Below are 26,447 nucleotides of genomic sequence, written 5' to 3'. Positions count from 1 at the left end.
TACTATGCTGCCAGTCTCTCTTAGCTAAGAGTTGAGGAGAGACGGACTGCATCACTTCTTTTTTATAAGAAACATTAATGTGTTGAAAATCCCAAATTGTTTGCATAGTCAACTTACACACAGCTCTGACACACACACTTACCCCACCAGACATGCCACCAGGGGTCTCTTCACTAGTCCCCAAAACCAGAACAAATTCAAGAAAGCGTACAGTATTATATAGAGCCCTTATTGCTCAAATGAATAGCAAACCTGGTTTCAAAAAACAGATAAAGCAACACCTCTCCCCTATTTGACCCAGATAGTTTGTGTCTATGTATTGATACAGTTGAAGTCGGAAGTTTACGTACACCTTAGCCAAATACATTTAAATTCAGTTTATCACAATTCCTGACATTTAATCCTAGTAAAAATTCCCTGTCTTAGGTCAGTTAGGATCACCACTTTATTTTAAGAATGTGAAATGTCAGAATAATAGTAGAGAGAATGATTTATTTCAGCTTTAATTTCTTTCATCACATTCCCAGTGGCTCAGAAGTTTACATACACTCAATTAGTACTTGGTAGCATCGCCTTTAAATTGTTTAACTTGGGTCAAACGTTTCAGGTAGCCTTCCACAAGCTTCCCACAATAAGTTGGGTGAATTTTGGCCCATTCCTCCTGACAGAGCTGGTGTAACAGTCAGGTTTGTAGGCCTCCTTGTTCGCACACGCTTTTTCAGTTCTGCCCACAAATTTTCTATAGGATTGAGGTTAGGACTTTGTGATGGCCACACCAATACCTTGACTTTGTTGTCCTTAAGCCATTTTGCCACAACTTTGGAAGTATGCTTGGGGTCATTGGCCATTTGGAAGACCCATTTGCAACCAAGCTTTAACTTCCTGACTGATGTCTTGAGATGTTGCTTCAATATATCCGCCTCATGATGCCATCTATTTTGTGAAGTGCACCAGTCCCTCCTGCAGCAAAGCACCCCCACAACATGATGCTGCCACCCCTGTGCTTCACGGTTGGGATGGTGTTCTTCAGCTTGCAAGCCTCCCCCTTTTTCCTCCAAACATAACGATGGTCATTATGGCCAAACAGTTCTATTTTTATTTCATCAGACCAGAGGACATTTCTCCAAAAAGTACGATCTTTGTCCCCATGTGCAGTTGCAAACCGTAGTCTGGCTTTTTTATGGCAGTTTTGGAGCAGTTGCTTCTTCCTTGCTGAGCGGCCTTTCAGGTTATGTCGATATAGGACTCGTTTTACTGTGGATATAGATACTTTTGTACCTGTTTCCTCCAGCATCTTCACAAGGTACTTTGCTGCTGTTCTGGGTTTGATTTGCACTTTTCGCACCAAAGTACGATCATCTCTAGGAGACAGAACACGTCTCCTTCCTGAGCGGTATGACGGCTGCGTGGTCCCATGGTGTTTATACTTGCGTACTATTGTTTGTACAGATGAACGTGGTACCTTCCTGCGTTTGGAAATTGCTCCCAAGGATGAACCAGACTTGTGGAGGTCTAGAATTATTTTTCTGAGGTCTTGGCTGATTTCTTTTGATTTTCCCATGATGTCAAGCAAAGAGGCACTGAGTTTGAAGGTAGGACTTGAAATACATCCACAGGTACACCTCCAATTGACTCAAATGATGTCAATTAGCCTATCAGAAGCCATGACATTTTCCAAGCTGTTTAAAGGCACAGTCAACTTAGTGTATGTAAACTTCTGACCCACTGGAATTGTGATAGTGAATTATACGTGAAATAATCTGTGTAAACAATCGTTGGAAAAATGTTCATGTACAAAGTAGATGTCCTAACAGACTTGCCAAAACTATAGTTTGTTAACAAGAAATGTGTGGAGTGGTTGAAAAACGAGTTTTAATGACTCCAACCTAAGTTTATGTAAACTTCTGACTTCAACTATATATATATATAGGGGGGAGGAGACGGGCATGTTCCTATGAGAACGTTTGTTAATTGGGTCGAAGTCCTCAGGGGCTGAACAGAATAAAGACATTAATTCTTGTTCCTAGTTTAGAGGTAAGTGGACCTAACCTTGGTTGGGTTGGGAGGCTGAGACGCTGCCCTATTGTTGCAGTGGCATCATTTCAGCTAAACCTGTTGGTATTGTTGGAGAGAGTGTGATGAACAGTAGAGGATGAGGAGTTTTATTAGTAAACCACAGAGAGCGTAGTACTGCAGTGGATATGAACAACATTCATTAGAGCTACAGTAGGGGAACACGTGTTACAGTTTCACATTACATGTTGTCCAAATGTCCCGTGTGGCTCAGTGGATGGAGCAAGGCACTGGGTTCGATTCCCACGGGGGACCAGTACCAATGGAAATGTATGCACTCACTAAGTGGCTAAGAGACTCTGCTAAATGTCCTCCTCGCCCCTCCATCAGGGCTGCATGCGGATGGCCCCGTCCAGCCTGATCACCTCTCCGTTGATCATGGGGTTCTCAGCCAGAGATGTCACCAGGTGGGCAAACTCTGCAGGGTCTCCCAGGCGGGACGGGAAGGGCACCTGGCGGGCCAGGAACGACTGCACCTGGGGAGGGAGAGAGGTGTGGGGGGGGTTAGTATATATAGAGAGAGGTGGGGGGGTTAGTATAGAGAGAGAGGTGGGGGGGTTAGTATATATAGAGAGAGGTGGGGGGGTTAGTATAGAGAGGTGTATAGAGAGGGGGTGTTTAATATACCTTCTCAGGTAGACCTGCCAGGAGAGGAGTAGCAAACAGACCTGGGGAAGGAGGACTCATGTTAATGTCTCACTGATTAAATACCAATAAAGTTTCAAGTTGCTGAATACGTGACCAATACCATCTGCTGAATACACGCCCAATACCATCTGCTGAATACGCGCCCAATACCATCTGCTGAATACGCGCCCAATACCATCTGCTGAATACACGCCCAATACCATCTGCTGAATACACGCCCAATACCATCTGCTGAATACACGACCAATACCATCTGCTGAATACAAATACACGCCCAATACCATCTGCTGAATACACGCCCAATACCATCTGCTGAATACGCGCCCAATACCATCTGCTGAATACACGCCCAATACCATCTGCTGAATACGCGCCCAATACCATCTGCTGAATACGCGCCCAATACCATCTGCTGAATACGCGCCCAATACCATCTGCTGAATACGCGCCCAATACCATCTGCTGAATACGCGCCCAATACCATCTGCTGAATACACGCCCAATACCATCTGCTGAATACGCGCCCAATACCATCTGCTGAATACGCGCCCAATACCATCTGCTGAATACACGCCCAATACCATCTGCTGAATACGCGCCCAATACCATCTGCTGAATACGTGACCAATACCATCTGCTGAATACGTGACCAATACCATCTGCTGAATACGTGACCAATACCATCTGCTGAATACACGCCCAATTCCATCTGTTGAATACGCGACCAATACCATCTGCTGAATACGCGACCAATACCATCTGCTGAATACGCGCCCAATACCATCTGCTGAATACACGCCCAATACCATCTGCTGAATACGTGACCAATACCATCTGCTGAATACGAATACGCGCCCAATACCATCTGCTGAATACGAATACGCGCCCAATACCATCTGCTGAATACGAATACACGCCCAATACCATCTGCTGAATACACGCCCAATACCATCTGCTGAATACACGCCCAATACCATCTGCTGAATACGTGACCAATACCATCTGCTGAATACGAATACGCGCCCAATACCATCTGCTGAATACGAATACGCGCCCAATACCATCTGCTGAATACGCGCCCAATACCATCTGCTGAATACGAATACACGCCCAATACCATCTGCTGAATACGTGACCAATACCATCTGCTGAATACGAATACGCGCCCAATACCATCTGCTGAATACGAATACGCGCCCAATACCATCTGCTGAATACGTGACCAATACCATCTGCTGAATACGTGACCAATACCATCTGCTGAATACGTGACCAATACCATCTGCTGAATACAAATACACGCCCAATACCATCTGCTGAATACGCGACCAATACCATCTGCTGAATACGAATACACGCCCAATACCATCTGCTGAATACGTGACCAATACCATCTGCTGAATACGCGCCCAATACCATCTGCTGAATACGAATACGTGCCCAATACCATCTGCTGAATACGAATACGCGCCCAATACCATCTGCTGAATACGAATACGGCCCAATACCATCTGCTGAATACGTGACCAATACCATCTGCTGAATACGTGACCAATACCATCTGCTGAATACGTGACCAATACCATCTGCTGAATACGAATACACGCCCAATACCATCTGCTGAATACGAATACACGCCCAATACCATCTGCTGAATACGCGCCCAATACCATCTGCTGAATACGCGCCCAATACCATCTGCCGAATACGCGCCCAATACCATCTGCTGAATACACGCCCAATACCATCTGCTGAATACGAATACACGCCCAATACCATCTGCTGAATACACGCCCAATACCATCTGCTGAATACGAATACACGCCCAATACCATCTGCTGAATACGTGACCAATACCATCTGCTGAATACGCGCCCAATACCATCTGCTGAATACGTGACCAATACCATCTGCTGAATACGTGACCAATACCATCTGCTGAATACGCGCCCAATACCATCTGCTGAATACGAATACACGCCCAATACCATCTGCTGAATACGTGACCAATACCATCTGCTGAATACGCGCCCAATACCATCTGCTGAATACGCGCCCAATACCATCTGCTGAATACACGCCCAAAACCATCTGCTGAATACGAATACGTGACCAATACCATCTGCTGAATACGTGACCAATACCATCTGCTGAATACGAATACACGACCAATACCATCTGCTGAATACGAATACACGACCAATACCATCTGCTGAATACGCGACCAATACCATCTGCTGAATACGCGACCAATACCATCTGCTGAATACGAATACACGCCCAATACCATCTGCTGAATACGAATACACGCCCAATACCATCTGCTGAATACGAATACACGCCCAATACCATCTGCTGAATACGTGACCAATACCATCTGCTGAATACGTGACCAATACCATCTGCTGAATACACGCCCAATACCATCTGCTGAATACGAATACACGCCCAATACCATCTGCTGAATACGAATACACGCCCAATACCATCTGCTGAATACACGCCCAATACCATCTGCTGAATACACGCCCAATACCATCTGCTGAATACGAATACGCGCCCAATACCATCTGCTGAATACGTGACCAATACCATCTGCTGAATACGTGACCAATACCATCTGCTGAATACGAATACACGCCCAATACCATCTGCTGAATACGCGCCCAATACCATCTGCTGAATACGTGACCAATACCATCTGCTGAATACGTGACCAATACCATCTGCTGAATACGAATACACGCCCAATACCATCTGCTGAATACGAATACACGCCCAATACCATCTGCTGAATACGCGCCCAATACCATCTGCTGAATACACGCCCAATACCATCTGCCGAATACGAATACGCGCCCAATACCATCTGCTGAATACACGCCCAATACCATCTGCTGAATACGAATACACGCCCAATACCATCTGCTGAATACGTGACCAATACCATCTGCTGAATACGCGCCCAATACCATCTGCTGAATACGTGACCAATACCATCTGCTGAATACGTGACCAATACCATCTGCTGAATACGAATACACGCCCAATACCATCTGCTGAATACGAATACACGCCCAATACCATCTGCTGAATACGAATACACGCCCAATACCATCTGCTGAATACGCGCCCAATACCATCTGCTGAATACGCGCCCAATACCATCTGCTGAATACGTGACCAATACCATCTGCTGAATACGTGACCAATACCATCTGCTGAATACAAATACACGCCCAATACCATCTGCTGAATACGCGACCAATACCATCTGCTGAATACGAATACACGCCCAATACAATCTGCTGAATACGTGACCAATACCATCTGCTGAATACGCGCCCAATACCATCTGCTGAATACGAATACGCGCCCAATACCATCTGCTGAATACGAATACACGCCCAATACCATCTGCTGAATACACGCCCAATACCATCTGCTGAATACGAATACACGCCCAATACCATCTGCTGAATACGCGCCCAATACCATCTGCTGAATACGCGCCCAATACCATCTGCTGAATACGAATACGCGCCCAATACCATCTGCTGAATACGAATACGCGCCCAATACCATCTGCTGAATACGAATACGCGCCCAATACCATCTGCTGAATACGTGACCAATACCATCTGCTGAATACGTGACCAATACCATCTGCTGAATACGAATACACGCCCAATACCATCTGCTGAATACGAATACACGCCCAATACCATCTGCTGAATACGCGCCCAATACCATCTGCTGAATACACGCCCAATACCATCTGCCGAATACGAATACGCGCCCAATACCATCTGCTGAATACACGCCCAATACCATCTGCTGAATACGAATACACGCCCAATACCATCTGCTGAATACGTGACCAATACCATCTGCTGAATACGCGCCCAATACCATCTGCTGAATACGTGACCAATACCATCTGCTGAATACGTGACCAATACCATCTGCTGAATACGCGCCCAATACCATCTGCTGAATACGAATACACGCCCAATACCATCTGCTGAATACGTGACCAATACCATCTGCTGAATACGCGCCCAATACCATCTGCTGAATACGCGCCCAATACCATCTGCTGAATACACGCCCAATACCATCTGCTGAATACGAATACGTGACCAATACCATCTGCTGAATACGTGACCAATACCATCTGCTGAATACGTGACCAATACCATCTGCTGAATACGAATACACGCCCAATACCATCTGCTGAATACGAATACACGACCAATACCATCTGCTGAATACGCGACCAATACCATCTGCTGAATACGCGCCCAATACCATCTGCTGAATACGAATACACGCCCAATACCATCTGCTGAATACGAATACACGCCCAATACCATCTGCTGAATACGAATACACGACCAATACCATCTGCTGAATACGCGACCAATACCATCTGCTGAATACGCGACCAATACCATCTGCTGAATACGAATACACGGCCAATACCATCTGCTGAATACGTGACCAATACCATCTGCTGAATACGTGACCAATACCATCTGCTGAATACACGCCCAATACCATCTGCTGAATACGAATACACGCCCAATACCATCTGCTGAATACGAATACACGCCCAATACCATCTGCTGAATACACGCCCAATACCATCTGCTGAATACACGCCCAATACCATCTGCTGAATACGAATACGCGCCCAATACCATCTGCTGAATACGTGACCAATACCATCTGCTGAATACGTGACCAATACCATCTGCTGAATACGAATACACGCCCAATACCATCTGCTGAATACGAATACACGCCCAATACCATCTGCTGAATACGCGACCAATACCATCTGCTGAATACGAATACACGCCCAATACCATCTGCTGAATACACGCCCAATACCATCTGCTGAATACACGCCCAATACCTTCTGCTGAATACACGCCCAATACCATCTGCTGAATACGAATACACGCCCAATACCATCTGCTGAATACGAATACACACCCAATACCATCTGCTGAATACGAATACACGCTCAATACCATCTGCTGAATACGAATACGCGCCCAATACCATCTGCTGAATACGTGACCAATACCATCTGCTGAATACGTGCTGAATACGAATACGCGCCCAATACCATCTGCTGAATACGTGACCAATACCATCTGCTGAATACGTGACCAATACCATCTGCTGAATACGAATACGCGCCCAATACCATCTGCTGAATACGTGACCAATACCATCTGCTGAATACGAATACACGCCCAATACCATCTGCTGAATACGTGACCAATACCATCTGCTGAATACGAATACGCGCCCAATACCATCTGCTGAATACGTGACCAATACCATCTGCTGAATACGAATACACGCCCAATACCATCTGCTGAATACGAATACACGCCCAATACCATCTGCTGAATACGAATACATGCCCAATACCATCTGCTGAATACGCGCCCAATACCATCTGCTGAATACACGCCCAATACCATCTGCTGAATACGAATACACGCCCAATACCATCTGCTGAATACGAATACACGCCCAATACCATCTGCTGAATACGTGACCAATACCATCTGCTGAATACGAATACACGCCCAATACCATCTGCTGAATACGTGACCAATACCATCTGCTGAATACACGCCCAATACCATCTGCTGAATACACGCCCAATACCATCTGCTGAATACGCGACCAATACCATCTGCTGAATACACGCCCAATACCATCTGCTGAATACGTGACCAATACCATCTGCTGAATACACGACCAATACCATCTGCTGAATACGCGCCCAATACCATCTGCTGAATACGCGACCAATACCATCTGCTGAATACACGCCCAATACCATCTGCTGAATACGTGACCAATACCATCTGCTGAATACGTGACCAATACCATCTGCTGAATACGTGACCAATACCATCTGCTGAATACGAATACGTGACCAATACCATCTGCTGAATACGCGACCAATACCATCTGCAGAATACGCGACCAATACCATCTGCTGATTACGTGACCAATACCATCTGCAGAATACGCGACCAATACCATCTGCTGAATACACGCCCAATACCATCTGCTGAATATGAATACACGCCCAATACCATCTGCTGAATACGTGACCAATACCATCTGCTGAATACGTGACCAATACCATCTGCTGAATACGTGACCAATACCATCTGCTGAATACGCGACCAATACCATCTGCAGAATACGCTACCAATACCATCTGCTGAATACGTGACCAATACCATCTGCAGAATACGTGACCAATACCATCTGCTGAATACGTGACCAATACCATCTGCTGAATACGTGACCAATACCATCTGCTGAATACGTGACCAATACCATCTGCTGAATACACGCCCAATACCATCTGCTGAATACGAATACACGCCCAATACCATCTGATCAATACGTGACCAATACCATCTGATCAATACGTGACCAATGCCATCTGATCAATACGTATATATGTGACCAATACCATCTGATCAATACCATCTGATCAATACGTGACCAATGCCATCTGATCAATACGTATATATGTGACCAATACCATCTGATCAATACCATCTGATCAATACATGACCAATGCCATCTGATCAATACGTATATATGTGACCAATACCATCTGATCAATACGTGACCAATACCATCTGATCAATACGATCTGATCACTACGTGACCAATACCATCTGATCAATACCATCTGATCAATACGTGACCAATACCATCTGATCAATACGTGACCAATACCATCTGATCAATACGTGACCAATACCATCTGATCAATACGTATATGTGACCAATACCATCTGATCAATACGTGACCAATGCCATCTGATCAATACGTGACCAATGCCATCTGATCAATACGATCTGATCAATATGTGACCAATACCATCTGCTGAATACGAATACACGCCCAATACCATCTGCTGAATACGAATACACGCCCAATACCATCTGCTGAATACGAATACATGCCCAATACCATCTGCTGAATACGCGCCCAATACCATCTGCTGAATACACGCCCAATACCATCTGCTGAATACGAATACACGCCCAATACCATCTGCTGAATACGAATACACGCCCAATACCATCTGCTGAATACGTGACCAATACCATCTGCTGAATACGAATACACGCCCAATACCATCTGCTGAATACGTGACCAATACCATCTGCTGAATACACGCCCAATACCATCTGCTGAATACACGCCCAATACCATCTGCTGAATACGCGACCAATACCATCTGCTGAATACACGCCCAATACCATCTGCTGAATACGTGACCAATACCATCTGCTGAATACACGACCAATACCATCTGCTGAATACGCGCCCAATACCATCTGCTGAATACGCGACCAATACCATCTGCTGAATACACGCCCAATACCATCTGCTGAATACGTGACCAATACCATCTGCTGAATACGTGACCAATACCATCTGCTGAATACGTGACCAATACCATCTGCTGAATACGAATACGTGACCAATACCATCTGCTGAATACGCGACCAATACCATCTGCAGAATACGCGACCAATACCATCTGCTGATTACGTGACCAATACCATCTGCAGAATACGCGACCAATACCATCTGCTGAATACACGCCCAATACCATCTGCTGAATATGAATACACGCCCAATACCATCTGCTGAATACGTGACCAATACCATCTGCTGAATACGTGACCAATACCATCTGCTGAATACGTGACCAATACCATCTGCTGAATACGCGACCAATACCATCTGCAGAATACGCTACCAATACCATCTGCTGAATACGTGACCAATACCATCTGCAGAATACGTGACCAATACCATCTGCTGAATACGTGACCAATACCATCTGCTGAATACGTGACCAATACCATCTGCTGAATACGTGACCAATACCATCTGCTGAATACACGCCCAATACCATCTGCTGAATACGAATACACGCCCAATACCATCTGATCAATACGTGACCAATACCATCTGATCAATACGTGACCAATGCCATCTGATCAATACGTATATATGTGACCAATACCATCTGATCAATACCATCTGATCAATACGTGACCAATGCCATCTGATCAATACGTATATATGTGACCAATACCATCTGATCAATACCATCTGATCAATACATGACCAATGCCATCTGATCAATACGTATATATGTGACCAATACCATCTGATCAATACGTGACCAATACCATCTGATCAATACGATCTGATCACTACGTGACCAATACCATCTGATCAATACCATCTGATCAATACGTGACCAATACCATCTGATCAATACGTGACCAATACCATCTGATCAATACGTGACCAATACCATCTGATCAATACGTATATGTGACCAATACCATCTGATCAATACGTGACCAATGCCATCTGATCAATACGTGACCAATGCCATCTGATCAATACGATCTGATCAATATGTGACCAATACCAATTGATTTGATTTATATACAGTGTGTGTGTCTTTGTATACAGTGTGTGTGTGTCTGTATACAGTGTGTGTGTGTGTACTGACCGGGTGCTATAGTAACCACTCTGATGCCCATGGGTGCCAGGTCTCTAGCGATGGGTAGAGTCATTCCTACGATACCTCCTTTAGATGCAGAGTACGCTGCCTGGCCCACCTAGAGAGAGAGACGGGTAGAGTCATTCCTACAATACCTCCTTCAGACAGAGTACGCTGCCTGGCCCACCTAGAGAGAGAGAGAGACGGGTAGAGTCATTCCTACAATACCTCCTTCAGACAGAGTACGCAATGCAAATAGTCCGGGTAGCCATTTGATTAGACGTTCAGGAGTCTTATGGCTTGGGGGTAGAAGCTGTTTAAAAGCCTCTTGGTCCTAGACTTGGCGCTCCGGTACCGCTTGCCGTGCAGTAGCAGAGAGAACAGTCTATGACTAGGGTGGCTGGAGTCTGACACACCGGAGTCTGACAAATTTTAGGGCCTTCCTCTGTCACCGCCTGGTATAGAGGTTCTGGATGGCAGGAAGCTTGGCCCCAGTGTACTGGGCCGTACAGCGTACTCTGTAGTGCCTTGTGGTCGGAAGCCGAGCAGTTGCCGTACCAGGCAGTGGTGCAACCAGTCAGGATGCTCTCGATGGTGCAGCTGCAGAACTTTGAGGATCTGAGTACCCATGCCAAATCCTTTCAGTCTCCTGAGGGGGAATAGGCTTTGTCGTGCCCTCTTCATGACTGTCTTGGTGTGTTTGGACCATGATAGTTTGATGGTGACGTGGACACCAAGGAACTTGAAGCTGTCCACCTGCTCCACTACAGCCCCGTCGATGAGAATGGGGGCGTGCACGGTCCTCCTTTTCCTGTCGTCCACAATCATCTTCTTTGTCTTGATCACGTTGAGGGAGAGGTTGATATCCTGGCACCACATGGCCAGGTCTCTGACCTCCTCATAGGCTGTCTCGTCATTGAGGGAGAGGTTGATATCCTGGCACCACATGGCCAGGTCTCTGACCTCCTCATAGGCTGTCTCGTCATTGAGGGAGAGGTTGATATCCTGGCACCACATGGCCAGGTCTCTGACCTCCTCATTGGCTGTCTCGTCATTGAGGGAGAGGTTGATATCCTGGCACCACGTGGCCAGGTCTCTGACCTCCTCATAGGCTGTCTCGTCGTTGAGGGAGAGGTTGATATCCTGGCACCACATGGCCAGGTCTCTGACCTCCTCATTGGCTGTCTCGTCATTGTCGGTGATCAGGCCTACAGCACTGTTGTGTGTGCAAACTTGATGGTGTTGGAGTCGTGCCTGGACACACAGTCGTGGGTGAACAGGGAGTACAGGAGGGGACAGCGCACGCACCCCTGAGGGGCCCCTGTGTTGAGGATCAGCATGGCGGATGTGTTGTTACCTACCCTTACCACCTGGGGGCGGCCCGTCAGGAAGTCCAGGATCCAGTTGCAGAGGGAGGTGTTTAGTCCCAGGGTCCTTAGGGATGAGCTTTGTGGGCACTATGGTGTTGAACGCTGAGCTGTAGTCAATGAATAGCATTCTCACATAGGTGTTCCTTTTGTCAAGGTGGGAAACTGCAGTGTGGAGTGCAATAGAGATGTATCATCTGTGGATCTGTTTGGGAGGTATGCGAATTGGAGTAGGTCTAGTGTTTCTGGGATAATGGTGTTGATGTGAGCCATGACCAGCCTTTCAAAGCACTTCATGTCTACAGACGTGAGTGCTACAGATCGGTAGTCATTTAGGCAGGTTCCTTAGTGTTCTTGGGCACAGGGAATATGGTGGTCTGCTTGAAACATGTTGGTATTACAGACTCCGTCAGGGACAAGTTGAAAATGTCAGTGAAGACATTTGCCAGTTGGTCAGCACATGCTCGCAGTACAGGTTATGGTAATCCGTCTGGCCCTGCAGCCTTGTGAATGTTGACCTGTTTAAAGGTCTTACATCGGCTACGGAGAGCATGATCACACAGTCGTCTGGAACAGCTGGTGCTCTCATGCATGTTTCAGTGTTACTTGCCTCGAAGCGAGCATAGAAGTAATTTAGCTCGTCTGGTAGGCTCGTGTCACTGGGCAGCTCTCGGCTGTGCTTCCTTTTGTAGTCTGTAATAGTTTGCAAGCCCTGCCACATCCGACGAGCGTCGGAGCCGGTGAAGTACGACTCAATCTTAGTGTCAGTGATTGTTAGCAGGTTCATGTTGTACTGTACCGTCATGGGCCACAGTGGCTACCTGTCCGTCATGGGCCACAGTGGCTACCTGTCCGTCATGGGCCACACTGGCTACCTGTCCGTCATGGGCCACACTGGCTACCTGTCCGTCATGGGCCACACTGGCTACCTGTCCGTCATGGGCCACACTGGCTACCTGTCCGTCATGGGCCACACTGGCTACCTGTCCGTCATGGGCCACACTGGCTACCTGTCCGTCATGGGCCACACTGGCTACCTGTCCGTCATGGGCCACACTGGCTACCTGTCCGTCATGGGCCACACTGGCTACCTGTCCGTCATGGGCCACACTGGCTACCTGTCCGTCATGGGCCACACTGGCTACCTGTCCGTCATGGGCCACACTGGCTACCTGTCCGTCATGGGCCACACTGGCTACCTGTCCGTCATGGGCCACAGTGGCTACCTGTCCGTCATGGGCCACAGTGGCTACCTGTCCGTCATGGGCCACAGTGGCTACCTGTCCGTCATAGGCCAGTGGCTACCTGTCCGTCATAGGCCACAGTGACTACCTGTCCGTCATAGGCCACAGGTGTGTGTGTGTACCTGTCCATCATAGGCCACAGGTGTGTGTGTGTGTACCTGTCCATCATAGGCCGCTACACTAGCTGTGTTGATGATACAGCCTCTGTGTCCGTCTGCGTCTGGTTCGTTCTTCCCCATCTCACCAACAGCCAATCGGATCACATTAAACGTCCCCGCGATGTTCACCTACACACACACAAAGTTTTAAAGTATGTGAAATTTCAGAACTGCCAATGTGAACAAGGGTTTAGATGTTAAGTCCCCTATTTGGAGGGCTGTGAGCAGTTCCGATTGATAATTGTGTAGAAAAGCGCTCTGTGACCATCGTAGGGTCCCATGTCTTACAATACCAGAAAGCCCTATCTCTCCGCTGGCGAGAAGTGGCAGGTTTCAGACCCTACATTTGCATAGGGAGGGATATCGCATTTTCTAGCCTATCCAGACAAAATTAACAATTTCCTGTGCCTAAAACTCACAGCTCCGCCTAAAATAGCACATACAGTTGAAGTCAGAAGTTTACATACATTTAAGGTCAGTTTCACAATTCCTGACATTTAATCCTAGTAAAAATTCCCTGTCTTAGGTCAGTTAGGATCACCACTTTATTTTAAGAATGTGAAATGTCAGAATAATAGTAGAGAGAATGATTTATTTCTGCTTTTATTTCTTTCATCACATTCCCAGTGGCTCAGAAGTTTACATACACTCAATTAGTATTTGGTAGCATTGTCTTTAAATTGTTTAATTAACTTTGGTCAAACGTTTCGGGTAGCCTTCCACAAGCTTCCCACAATAAGTTGGGTGAATTTTGGCCCATTCCTCCTGACAGAGCTGGTGTAACTGAGTCAGGTCTGTAGGCCTCCTTGCTCGCACACGCTTTTTCAGTTCTGCCCACAAATTTTCTATAGGATTGAGGTCAGGTCTTTGTGATGGCCACTCCAATATCTCGACTTTGTTGTCCTTAAGCCATTTTGCCACAACTTTGGAAGTATGCTTGGGGTCATTGTCTATTTGGAGGACCCATTTGCGACCAATCTTTAACTTCCTGACTGATGTCTTGAGATGTTGCTTCAATATATCCACATCATTTTCCTGCCTCATGATGCCATCTATTTTGTGAAGTGCACCAGTCCCTCCTGCAGCAAAGCACCCCCACAACATGATGCTGCCACCCCCGTGCTTCACGGTTGGGATGATGTTCTTCGGCTTGCAAGCCTCCCCCTTTTTCCTCCAAACATAACGATGGTCATTATGTCCAAACAGTTCTATTTTTGTTTCATCAGACCAGAGGACATTTCTCCAAAAAGTACGATCTTTGCCCCCATGTGCAGTTGCAAACCGTAGTCTGGCTTTTTTATGGCGGTTTCGGAGCAGTGGCTTCTTCCTTGCTGAGCGGCCTTTCATGTTATGTCGATATAGGACTCGTTTTACTGTGGATATTGATACTTTTGCACCTGTTTCCTCCAGCATCTTCACAAGGTCCTTTGCTGTTCTGGGATTGATTTGCACTTTTCTCACCAAAGTACGTTAAAAAAAACCTGATGTCTTGGCTGATTTCTTTTGATTTTCCCATGATGTCAAGCAAAGAGGCACTGAGTTTGAAGGTAGGACTTGAAATACATCCACAGGTAGACCTCCAATTGACTCAAATGATGTCAATTAGCCTATCAGAAGCTTCTAAAGCCATGACATCATTTTCTGGAATTTTCCAAGCTGTTTAAAGGTACAGTCAACTTAGTGTATGTAAACTTCTGACCCACTGGAATTATGATACAGTGAATTATATGTGAAATAATCTGTCTGTAAACAATTGTTGGAAAAATTACTTGTGTCATGCACAAAGTAGATGTCCTAACCGAATTGCCAAAACTATAGTTTGTTAAAAGAAATTTGTGGAGTGGTTGAAAAACTAGTTTTAATGACTCAAACCTAAGTTTATGTAAACTTCCGACTTCAACTGTGTGAAAAGGGAGAGTTCAGTGGATAAAATACTATACAAAACAAAACACAACATGCAACAATTAACGATTTTACCAAGTTTGGTTCATATATGGAAATCAGTCAACTGAAATCAATTCATTAGGCCCTAATCTATGGATTTCACATGACTGGGCAGGAGCGCAGCCATAGGCCCACCCAATCAGAATGAGTTTTTGCCCCACAAAAGGCCTTATTACAGACAGAAATACTCTGGAGTTTCATCAGCTGTCCGGGTGGCTGGTCTCAGAGGATCCCGCACGCGAAGAAGCCGGATATGGAGGTTCTGGGCTGGCATGGTTACACGTAGTCTGCGGTTGGAGGCCGGCTGAACGTACTGCAAAATTCTCTCAAACATTGGAGGCGGCTTATGTTAGAGAAAGTAATATAAAAACAAATCGCTGGTGGACATTCCTGCAGTCAGCGTGCCAATTCTACGCTCCCTCAAAGCTCGAGACATCTGTGGCATTGTGTTGTGTGACAATACTGCACATTTTAGAGTGGTCTTTTATTGTCCACAGCACAAGGTGCACCTGTGTAATGATCATGCTGTTAAATCAGCTTCTTGATATGCCACACCTGTCAGGTGGATTGATTATCTTGGCAAAGAAGAAATGCTCACTAACAGGAATATAAACAAATTTGCACACAAAATTCGAGAACTAAGCTTTTGTGAGTATGGACAATCATTTTTTTCTTAAGCTCATGAAACATGGGACCAACAGTTTACATGTTGCGTTCATATTTTTTTTCAATATAGTTTCATCTTGCTAGGATTTACAGCCCTCAACATGAAAACAAATACTAAATCCATTGTAAGTACTGTTATTGTGAAGTGGAAACGTCTAGGAACAACAACCTGCCTCAATGCATAGTGCCAACTGTAAAGTTTGGTGGAGGAGGAATAATGGTCTGGGACTGTTTTTCATGGTTCAGACTAAGCCCCTTAGTTCCAGTGAAGGAAAATCTTGACATTCTAGATGATTCCAACATTGTGGCAACAGTTTGGGGAAGGCCCTTTCCTGTTTCAGCATGACAATGCCCCCATGCACAAAGTGAGGTCCATGCAGAAACGGTTTGTCGAGATCAGTGTGGAAGAACATGACTGGCCTGCACAGAGCCCTAACCTCAACCCCATAAAACACCTTTGGGATGAATTGGAACACCGACTGAGAGCCTGACCTAATCGCCCAACATCCAGTACCCGACCTCACTAATACTCTTGTGGCTGAATGGAAGCAAGTCCCCACAGCAATGTTCCAACATCTAGTGGAAAGCCTTCCCAGAAGAGTGGAGGCTGTTCTAGCAGCAATGTTCTAACATCTAGTGGAAAGCCTTCCCAGAAGAGTGGAGGCTGTTATAGCAGCAATGTTCCAACATCTAGTGGAAAGCCTTCCCAGAAGAGTGGAGGCTGTTATAGCAGCAATGTTCCAACATCTAGTGGAAAGCCTTCCCTGAAGACTGGAGGCTGTTATAGCAGCAATGTTCCAACATCTAGTGGAAAGCCTTCCCAGAAGAGTGGAGGCTGTTCTAGCAGCAATGTTCTAACATCTAGTGGAAAGCCTTCCCAGAAGAGTGGAGGCTGTTATAGCAGCAATGTTCCAACATCTAGTGGAAAGCCTTCCCAGAAGAGTGGAGGCTGTTATAGCAGCAATGTTCCAACATCTAGTGGAAAGCCTTCCCAGAAGAGTGGAGGCTGTTATAGCAGCAATGTTCCAACATCTAGTGGAAAGCCTTCCCAGAAGAGTGGAGGCTGTTATAGCAGCAATGTTCCAACATCTAGTGGAAAGCCTTCCCAGAAGAGTGGAGGCTGTTATAGCAGCAATGTTCCAACGTCTAGTGGAAAGCCTTCCCAGAAGAGTGGAGGCTGTTATAGCAGCAATGTTCCAACGTCTAGTGGAAAGCCTTCCCAGAAGAGTGGAGGCTGTTATAGCAGCAATGTTCCAACATCTAGTGGAAAGCCTTCCCAGAAGAGTGGAGGCTGTTATAGCAGCAATGTTCCAACATCTAGTGGAAAGCCTTCCCAGAAGAGTGGAGGCTGTTATAGCAGCAATGTTCCAACATCTAGTGGAAAGCCTTCCCAGAAGAGTGGAGGCTGTTATAGCAGCAATGTTCCAACATCTAGTGGAAAGCCTTCCCAGAAGAGTGGAGGCTGTTATAGCAGCAATGTTCCAACATCTAGTGGAAAGCTTTCCCAGAAGAGTGGAGGCTGTTATAGCAGCAATGTTCCAACATCTAGTGGAAAGCCTTCCCAGAAGAGTGGAGGCTGTTATAGCAGCAATGTTCCAACATCTAGTGGAAGGCCTTCCCAGAAGAGTGGAGACTGTTATAGCAGCAAGGGGGGGACCAACTCCATATTAATGTTCATGATTCTGGAATGAGATGTTTGACGAGCAGGTGTCCACATCCTGTTGGTAATGTAGTGTATGCTACATACATTTCTAATAAACAAACAGTCTGACAGTAGGTTCAGTAAGCAGTAGACAATGTCTTACAGTGATAACTCTAGTGAAGTCTTCTAGACTGTGGGGAACATCCTTTTTGAAGTTATAAGTCTTGACGGCAACGGCGATGCCAGCACAGTTCACCGCCAGGTCCAGCTTCCCAAAGCGCTGCCGGGCCAGCTCCACCGCAGAACGCACATCTGCCTCCGACGTTACCTAGACAACCAGGACACACAGAGGGGCAGGGGTTAGACGTTTCCCAAACTGTCCTGAGCAAAGTACTCCTGAAAGAGGAGTAGGGGTTAAAGGGTAGGGGTCACAGAGTAGGGGTAAAAGGTAAGACTGTACTCTTGTTTATCCCATGTGTAACTCTGTGCAGTTTGTGTCACACTGCTTTGCTTTATCTTGGCCAGGTCGCAGTTGTAAATGAGAGGGGGGGTTCAAGAGTAACGGTGGGGTCCAAGAGCAGGGGGCAAAGAGCAGGGGGTACAGCGCAGGGGGCAGAGGGTACAGAGTAGGGGGTACAGAGCAGGGGGTACAGAGCAGGGGGTACGGGGTACAGAGCAGGGGGTACGGGGTACAGAGCAGGGGGTACAGAGCAGGGGGTACGGGGTACAGAGCAGGGGGTACGGGGTACAGAGTAGGGGGTACAGAGCAGGGGGTACGGGGTACAGAGTAGGGGGTACGGGGTACAGAGCAGGGGGTACGGGGTACAGAGCAGGGGGTACGGGGTACAGAGCAGGGGGCACGGGGTACAGAGCAGGGGGCACGGGGTACAGAGCAGGGGGTACGGGGTACAGAGTAGGGGGTACAGAGCAGGGGGTACGGGGTACAGAGTAGGGGGTACGGGGTACAGAGTAGGGGGTACAGAGCAGGGGGTACGGGGTACAGAGCAGGGGGTACGGGGTACAGAGTAGGGGGTACAGAGCAGGGGGTACGGGGTACAGAGTAGGGGGTACGGGGTACAGAGTAGGGGGTACGGGGTACAGAGCAGGGGGTACGGGGTACAGAGCAGGGGGTACAGAGCAGGGGGTACGGGGTACAGAGCAGGGGGTACGGGGTACAGAGCAGGGGGTACAGAGTAGGGGGTACAGAGCAGGGGGCACGGGGTACAGAGCAGGGGGCACGGGGTACAGAGCAGGGGGCACGGGGTACAGAGCAGGGGGCACGGGGTACAGAGTAGGGGGTACAGAGCAGGGGGTAGGGGGTACGGGGTACAGAGTAGGGGGTACAGAGCAGGGGGTACGGGGTACAGAGCAGGGGGTACAGAGCAGGGGGTACGGGGTACAGAGTAGGGGGTACAGAGCAGGGGGTACAGAGCAGGGGGTACGGGGTACAGAGTAGGGGGTACAGAGCAGGGGGTACGGGGTACAGAGCAGGGGGTATGGGGTACAGAGCAGGGGGTACGGGGTACAGAGCAGGGGTTACAGAGCAGGGGGTACAGAGTAGGGGGTACAGCGCAGGGGGCAGAGGGTACAGAGTAGGGGGTACAGAGCAGGGGGTACAGAGCAGGGGGTACAGAGCAGGGGGTACGGGATACAGAGCAGGGGGTACGGGATACAGAGTACGGGGTACAGAGCAGGGGGTACGGGGTACAGAGCAGGGGGTAAAGAGCAGGGGGCAGAGGGTACAGAGTAGGGGGTACAGAGTAGGGGGTACAGAGCAGGGGGTACGGGGTACAGAGCAGGGGGTACGGGGTACAGAGCAGGGGGTACAGAGTAGGGGGTACAGAGCAGGGGGTACGGGGTACAGAGCAGGGGGTACGGGGTACAGAGTAGGGGGTACAGAGCAGGGGGTACGGGGTACAGAGCAGGGGGTACGGGGTACAGAGTAGGGGGTACGGGGTACAGAGTAGGGGGTACGGGGTACAGAGCAGGGGGCACGGGGTACAGAGTAGGGGGTACAGAGCAGGGGGTACGGGGTACAGAGTAGGGGGTACAGAGCAGGGGGTACGGGGTACAGAGTAGGGGGTACGGGGTACAGAGCAGGGGGTACGGGGTACAGAGCAGGGGGTACGGGGTACAGAGCAGGGGGTACGGGGTACAGAGCAGGGGGTACGGAGCAGGGGGTACGGGGTACAGAGTAGGGGGTACGGGGTACAGAGTAGGGGGTACGGGGTACAGAGCTGGGGGTACGGGGTACAGAGTAGGGGGTACGGGGTACAGAGCAGGGGGTACGGGGTACAGAGCAGGGGGTACAGAGCAGGGGGTACGGGGTACAGAGCAGGGGGTACGGGGTACAGAGCAGGGGGTACAGAGTAGGGGGTACAGAGCAGGGGGCACGGGGTACAGAGCAGGGGGCACGGGGTACAGAGCAGGGGGCACGGGGTACAGAGTAGGGGGTACAGAGCAGGGGGTAGGGGGTACGGGGTACAGAGTAGGGGGTACAGAGCAGGGGGTACGGGGTACAGAGCAGGGGGTACAGAGCAGGGGGTACGGGGTACAGAGCAGGGGGTACGGGGTACAGAGCAGGGGGTACGGGGTACAGAGCAGGGGGTACGGGGTACAGAGCAGGGGGTACAGAGCAGGGGGTACGGGGTACAGAGCAGGGGGTACGGGGTACAGAGCATGGGGTACAGAGTAGGGGGTACAGAGCAGGGGGCACGGGGTACAGAGCAGGGGGTACGGGGTACAGAGCAGGGGGTACGGGGTACAGAGTAGGGGGTACGGGGTACAGAGCAGGGGGTACAGAGCAGGGGGTACGGGGTACAGAGCAGGGGGTACAGAGTAGGGGGTACAGAGCAGGGGGCACGGGGTACAGAGTAGGGGGTACAGAGCAGGGGGTACGGGGTACAGAGCAGGGGGTACGGGGTACAGAGTAGGGGGTACGGGGTACAGAGCAGGGGGTACAGAGCAGGGGGCACGGGGTACAGAGCAGCGGGCACGGGGTACAGAGCAGGGGGCACGGGGTACAGAGCAGGGGGCACGGGGTACAGAGCAGGGGGCACGGGGTACAGAGCAGGGGGCACGGGGTACAGAGCAGGGGGTACGGGGTACAGAGCAGGGGGTACGGGGTACAGAGTAGGGGGTACGGGGTACAGAGCAAGGGGTACGGGGTACAGGGTAGGGGGTACGGGGTACAGAGCAGGGGGCACGGGGTACAGAGTAGGGGGTACAGAGCAGGGGGTACAGAGCAGGGGGCACGGGGTACAGAGCAGGGGGTACAGAGTAGGGGGTACGGGGTACAGAGTAGGGGGTACAGAGCAGGGGGCACGGGGTACAGAGCACGGGGTACAGAGTAGGGGGTACGGGGTACAGAGTAGGTACAGGGTACAGAGCAGGGGGTACAGAGCAGGGGGTACAGAGCAGGGGGTACGGGGTACAGAGTAGGGGGTACGGGGTACAGAGCAGGGGGCACGGGGTACAGAGCAGGGGGTACAGAGCAGGGGGCACGGGGTACAGAGCACGGGGTACAGAGCAGGGGGTACAGAGCAGGGGGTACGGGGTACAGAGCAGGGGGTACGGGGTACAGAGCAGGGGGTACAGAGCAGGGGGTACGGGGTACAGAGCAGGGGGTACGGGGTACAGAGTAGGGGGTACGGGGTACAGAGCAGGGGGTATAGAGTAGGGGGTACAGAGCAGGGGGCACGGGGTACAGAGTAGGGGGTACAGAGCAGGGGGCACGGGGTACAGAGTAGGGGGTACAGAGCAGGGGGCACGGGGTACAGAGTAGGGGGTACAGAGCAGGGGGCACGGGGTACAGAGTAGGGGGTACAGAGCAGGGGGTACAGAGCAGGGGGTAAAGTAAACAGTAGGGGTGAGAGAGAGATTTGGGTTAGAGCTAGGGTTAAGACAGAGCAATGTTCCCTCTAATGTAGTGTTCAATGACGGCCTACAGTAGTCTATATGAGGTGTTCAGGTCTACAGTAGTCTATATGAGGTGTTCAGGTCTACAGTAGTCTATATGAGGTGTTCAGGTCTACAGTAGTCTATATGAGGTGTTCAGGTCTACAGTAGTCTATATGAGGTGTTCAATGAAGGCCTACAGTAGTCTATATGAGGTGTTCAATGAAGGCCTACAGTAGTCTATATGAGGTGTTCAGGTCTACAGTAGTCTATATGAGGTGTTCAATGAAGGCCTACAGTAGTCTATATGAGGTGTTCAATGAAGGCCTACAGTAGTCTATATGAGGTGTTCAATGAAGGCCTACAGTAGTCTATATGAGGTGTTCAGGTCTACAGTAGTCTATATGAGGTGTTCAATGAAGGCCTACAGTAGTCTATATGAGGTGTTCAATGAAGGCCTACAGTAGTCTATATGAGGTGTTCAATGAAGGCCTACAGTAGTCTATATGAGGTGTTCAGTGAAGGTCTACAGTAGTCTATATGAGGTGTTCAGTGAAGGTCTACAGTAGTCTATATGAGGTGTTCAATGAAGGCCTACAGTAGTCTATATGAGGTGTTCAGGTCTACAGTAGTCTATATGAGGTGTTCAGGCCTACAGTAGTCTTTATGAGGTGTTCAATGAAGGCCTACAGTAGTCTATATGAGGTGTTCAATGAAGGCCTACAGTAGTCTATATGAGGTGTTCAATGAAGGCCTACAGTAGTCTATATGAGGTGTTCAGGCCTACAGTAGTCTATATGAGGTGTTCAATGAAGGCCTACAGTAGTCTATATGAGGTGTTCAGTGAAGGCCTACAGTAGTCTATATGAGGTGTTCAGGTCTACAGTAGTCTATATGAGGTGTTCAGGTCTACAGTAGTCTATATGAGGTGTTCAATGAAGGCCTACAGTAGTCTATATGAGGTGTTCAATGAAGGCCTACAGTAGTCTATATGAGGTGTTCAGGTCTACAGTAGTCTATATGAGGTGTTCAGGTCTACAGTAGTCTATATGAGGTGTTCAGGTCTACAGTAGTCTATATGAGGTGTTCAGGTCTACAGTAGTCTATATGAGGTGTTCAGGTCTACAGTAGTCTATATGAGGTGTTCAGGTCTACAGTAGTCTATATGAGGTGTTCAGGTCTACAGTAGTCTATATGAGGTGTTCAGGTCTACAGTAGTCTATATGAGGTGTTCAATGAAGGCCTACAGTAGTCTATATGAGGTGTTCAATGAAGGCCTACAGTAGTCTATATGAGGTGTTCAGGCCTACAGTAGTCTATATGAGGTGTTCAATGAAGGCCTACAGTAGTCTATATGAGGTGTTCAGTGAAGGCCTACAGTAGTCTATATGAGGTGTTCAATGAAGGCCTACAGTAGTCTATATGAGGTGTTCAGTGAAGGTCTACAGTAGTCTATATGAGGTGTTCAGTGAAGGCCTACAGTAGTCTATATGAGGTGTTCAGTGACTACTGTAGGCCGTTGTGCTCTGGCTTTGCCTACAACAAAATCACAGACTCAATCCTGTAAAGTTATTTGTTTTGGTTTGTTATATTGAAAAGGGGCTGATATAATGTTGATTCCATCACATAAACATTGATCTATGTAGTGCAATGGGGTGAGCTCCGTTTAGTTCAATCTCCTGGGTCTCAGCGTGGTATTTCTTCTGCAGTCCTGGAGGAGGTGCGCCGCTTAGAGGGAATATTGGTTAGGGGTGAAAGGTCAGACTCACGTCAGCGGGGGCGAAGGTGCAGCGTTCTCCGAGGCTGGCTGCCAGGGTGAGTCCGTCTGAAGATGGAAGGTCCAGAATCACGGCACACGCCCCCTGCTGCACCAACCGCTCCACGGTAGCCCGGCCCAGCCCTGACGCACCGCCTGTCACCAGGCCAACCATACCCTGGGGGTGACATGGTTTAGGTCAGGGGGGACAGACAGACAGACACACTAGGGTGTCCAATCAAAAACACATTTTGACCAATGGGTACAATGTTATTTTGGGTAGATAATTCTCAAAGAAAACCAATGGTTAAAACGTCATGTGTATCATAATCTGTTAAAAGTTATTGGAGTTTTTAACTGTACCCTTGTTGGGTGACTAAATATATTATAATTGATATCTACATTGATGTGAATCACACTGCTGCTCTCTCATTTAGTTATTATAATTGATATCACAGGTACTGACCGAGACCAGGTGGAGAGCTCACATTACACCGGTTTTAAGGTCTCTGCACTGGCTGTCAGTTTTAGAATTAATTTAAAAAGATTATTCTATTGGTTTTTAAATCAATCCAAGATTGTGCACCTCAATACATGTCAGCCATGCTTTAAGTTCTGTACCCAGTAAGTCCCCCTGGTCCTCTGGACATTGTTAATAATGTCATGTAGACTAGCCTACCCCCACTGTAGTCTATCTAAGAGCTGTTGGCAAGACCATAAGGTACTGCTTCAAGTGATGGATTGTTGTCTCTACCTTCTTGCCCTTTGTGCTGTTGTCTGTGCCCAATAATGTTTGTTCCATGTTTTGTGCTGCTGCCATGTTGTTGTCATGTGTTGCTACTGTGTTGTCATGTTGTGTTGCCGTCTTAGGTCGCTTGTCATGATGTGGGTGGCTCACAATTGGCCCAGCGTCGCCCGGGTTTGGCGCGGGGTAGGTCTCATTGTAAATAAGAATTTGTTCTTAACTGAATTGCCTAGTTAAATAAAGGTTAAATAAATAACATAACTTAAACGAAAAAGTACATTGTGCGCACTACGTCATCACGCACGGAAGTCCATTTGAAAATGCCCATATTTTCTTTATGTGGATTCTAGAATATTCGCATGAAAGTCTGTCGCCAATTGGATGTAGACCTGACTTATAGCCTTCCATAACTGGCTAGCTAACTCGCTTTGCAGCGCACAACATGCAAACCTAACCTGCAACAAATAACCTTCATACAGAGTAGGACTGTACGTCAATGTGTCAACCAAGGCAACCGCGATTGAGGGAAGGTGTTGTGCACACTGGCATTAGCTAGCAACACAAAATAAACCTGACAATGAGTCCAACTGACAAACTACAGTATCCTCCTCAACTCTAGAGCTAAACCCCCGCTAACATATACCTTCTGATGTGACAGAAACCACCAAAGAATCGTAACTGACCAGCTTTGTGCCATAGATGGCTACTAACCTTGATACTTCTAATGTTCGCCATGTCTCCGAGCTCTGCTCACCCGGACGCCGTTACCACCGTGTCGTGAGCAACAATAGCGTATTCGGTGGTTTACCTTCAAAATAAAAGTCACCCTTTGAAACTGTACATACAACAGACTGACTGGAAAGGTGATTTCCCAAAGTCAAACACTTTCCATCAATGTCTCGCCAGCAACGAAAAAACTACTGCCGGGTCACGGAATTTCAGCCATTTTCGAAATAAAAGTCCCCCACGTAATAAAAGAAAAATGTCAATAGTCTGTATTTATTAATGATCTATATAAGGGTGTTTTCACACTTGGTCCCTTTCATACAATTCTTGAGAACTCAGTGCGGTACACTACATTTTTTGTACAGTGTGAACACTCCAGAGGAACTCAGACCCTCAAAAGAGTCCCTGAAGCAAACCGAACTGAGACCATCTCGAGAGGTGGTCTGGGATCAGTTCGCTTGAATTCCACAGTTGTGATATCACTTTCTGTGTCAACCAGGGAAAATACACTGAACAATAATATAAACGCAACATACAACAATTTCAACCATTTTACTGAGTTTGGCAGCTACTCTTCCTGGAGTATATTATGGATCCCCATTAGTTCCTGTCAAGGCAGCAGCTACTCTTCCTGGGGTTTATTATGGATCCCCATTAGTTCCTGCCAAGGCAGCAGCTACTCTTCCTGGGGTTTATTATGGATACCCATTAGTTCCTGCCAAGGCAGCAGGTACTCTTCCTGGAGTATATTATGGATCCCCATTAGTTCCTGCCAAGGCAGCAGCTACTCTTCCTGGAGTATATTATGGATCCCCATTAGTTCCTGCCAAGGCAGCAGCTACTCTTCCTGGAGTATATTATGGATCCCCATTAGTTCCTGCCAAGGCAGCAGCTACTCTTCCTGGAGTATATTATGGATCCCCATTAGTTCCTGCCAAGGCAGCAGCTACTCTTCCTGGAGTATATTATGGATCCCCATTAGTTCCTGCCAAG

At 48.1% G+C, this 26,447-nt stretch overlaps 1 protein-coding gene across 1 annotated transcript; it reads right to left on the bottom strand.

Moving 5' to 3' along the window:
* Positions 1-2,146: 2,146 nt before the first annotated feature.
* Positions 2,147-25,548, bottom strand: hsd17b10 (hydroxysteroid (17-beta) dehydrogenase 10). The gene is made up of 7 exons (XM_055932772.1): positions 25,440-25,548; positions 23,997-24,161; positions 18,494-18,658; positions 14,079-14,207; positions 11,319-11,427; positions 2,701-2,741; positions 2,147-2,549 (listed from the first exon to the last, which is right to left on the bottom strand). The coding sequence occupies exons 1-7, from the start codon at positions 25,461-25,463 to the stop codon at positions 2,400-2,402; spliced, it is 783 nt and encodes a 260-aa protein (XP_055788747.1). The 5' UTR covers positions 25,464-25,548; the 3' UTR covers positions 2,147-2,399.
* Between the last annotated feature and the right edge of the window lie 899 nt (positions 25,549-26,447).

Source organism: Salvelinus fontinalis, chromosome 8 (genome assembly GCF_029448725.1).
Source record: "Salvelinus fontinalis isolate EN_2023a chromosome 8, ASM2944872v1, whole genome shotgun sequence".
Lineage (NCBI taxonomy): Eukaryota > Metazoa > Chordata > Actinopteri > Salmoniformes > Salmonidae > Salvelinus > Salvelinus fontinalis.
Note: the sequence above shows the minus strand (reverse complement) of the source record. Positions and strands in the feature narration are given on the sequence as shown.

What these genes read in the sequence shown, in the direction of transcription:
- hsd17b10 (XM_055932772.1), bottom strand. Translation starts at nt 25,463, where the DNA reads ATGGCGAACATTAGAAGTATCAAG. An exon ending in CGAACATTAGAAGTATCAAG is followed by an intron (nt 24,162 to 25,439) that starts GTTAGTAGCCAT and finishes TGTCACCCCCAG; the next exon opens with GGTATGGTTGGCCTGGTGAC. An exon ending in ACTTCACTAGAGTTATCACT is followed by an intron (nt 14,208 to 18,493) that starts GTAAGACATTGT and finishes GTGTGTGTGTAG; the next exon opens with GTGAACATCGCGGGGACGTT.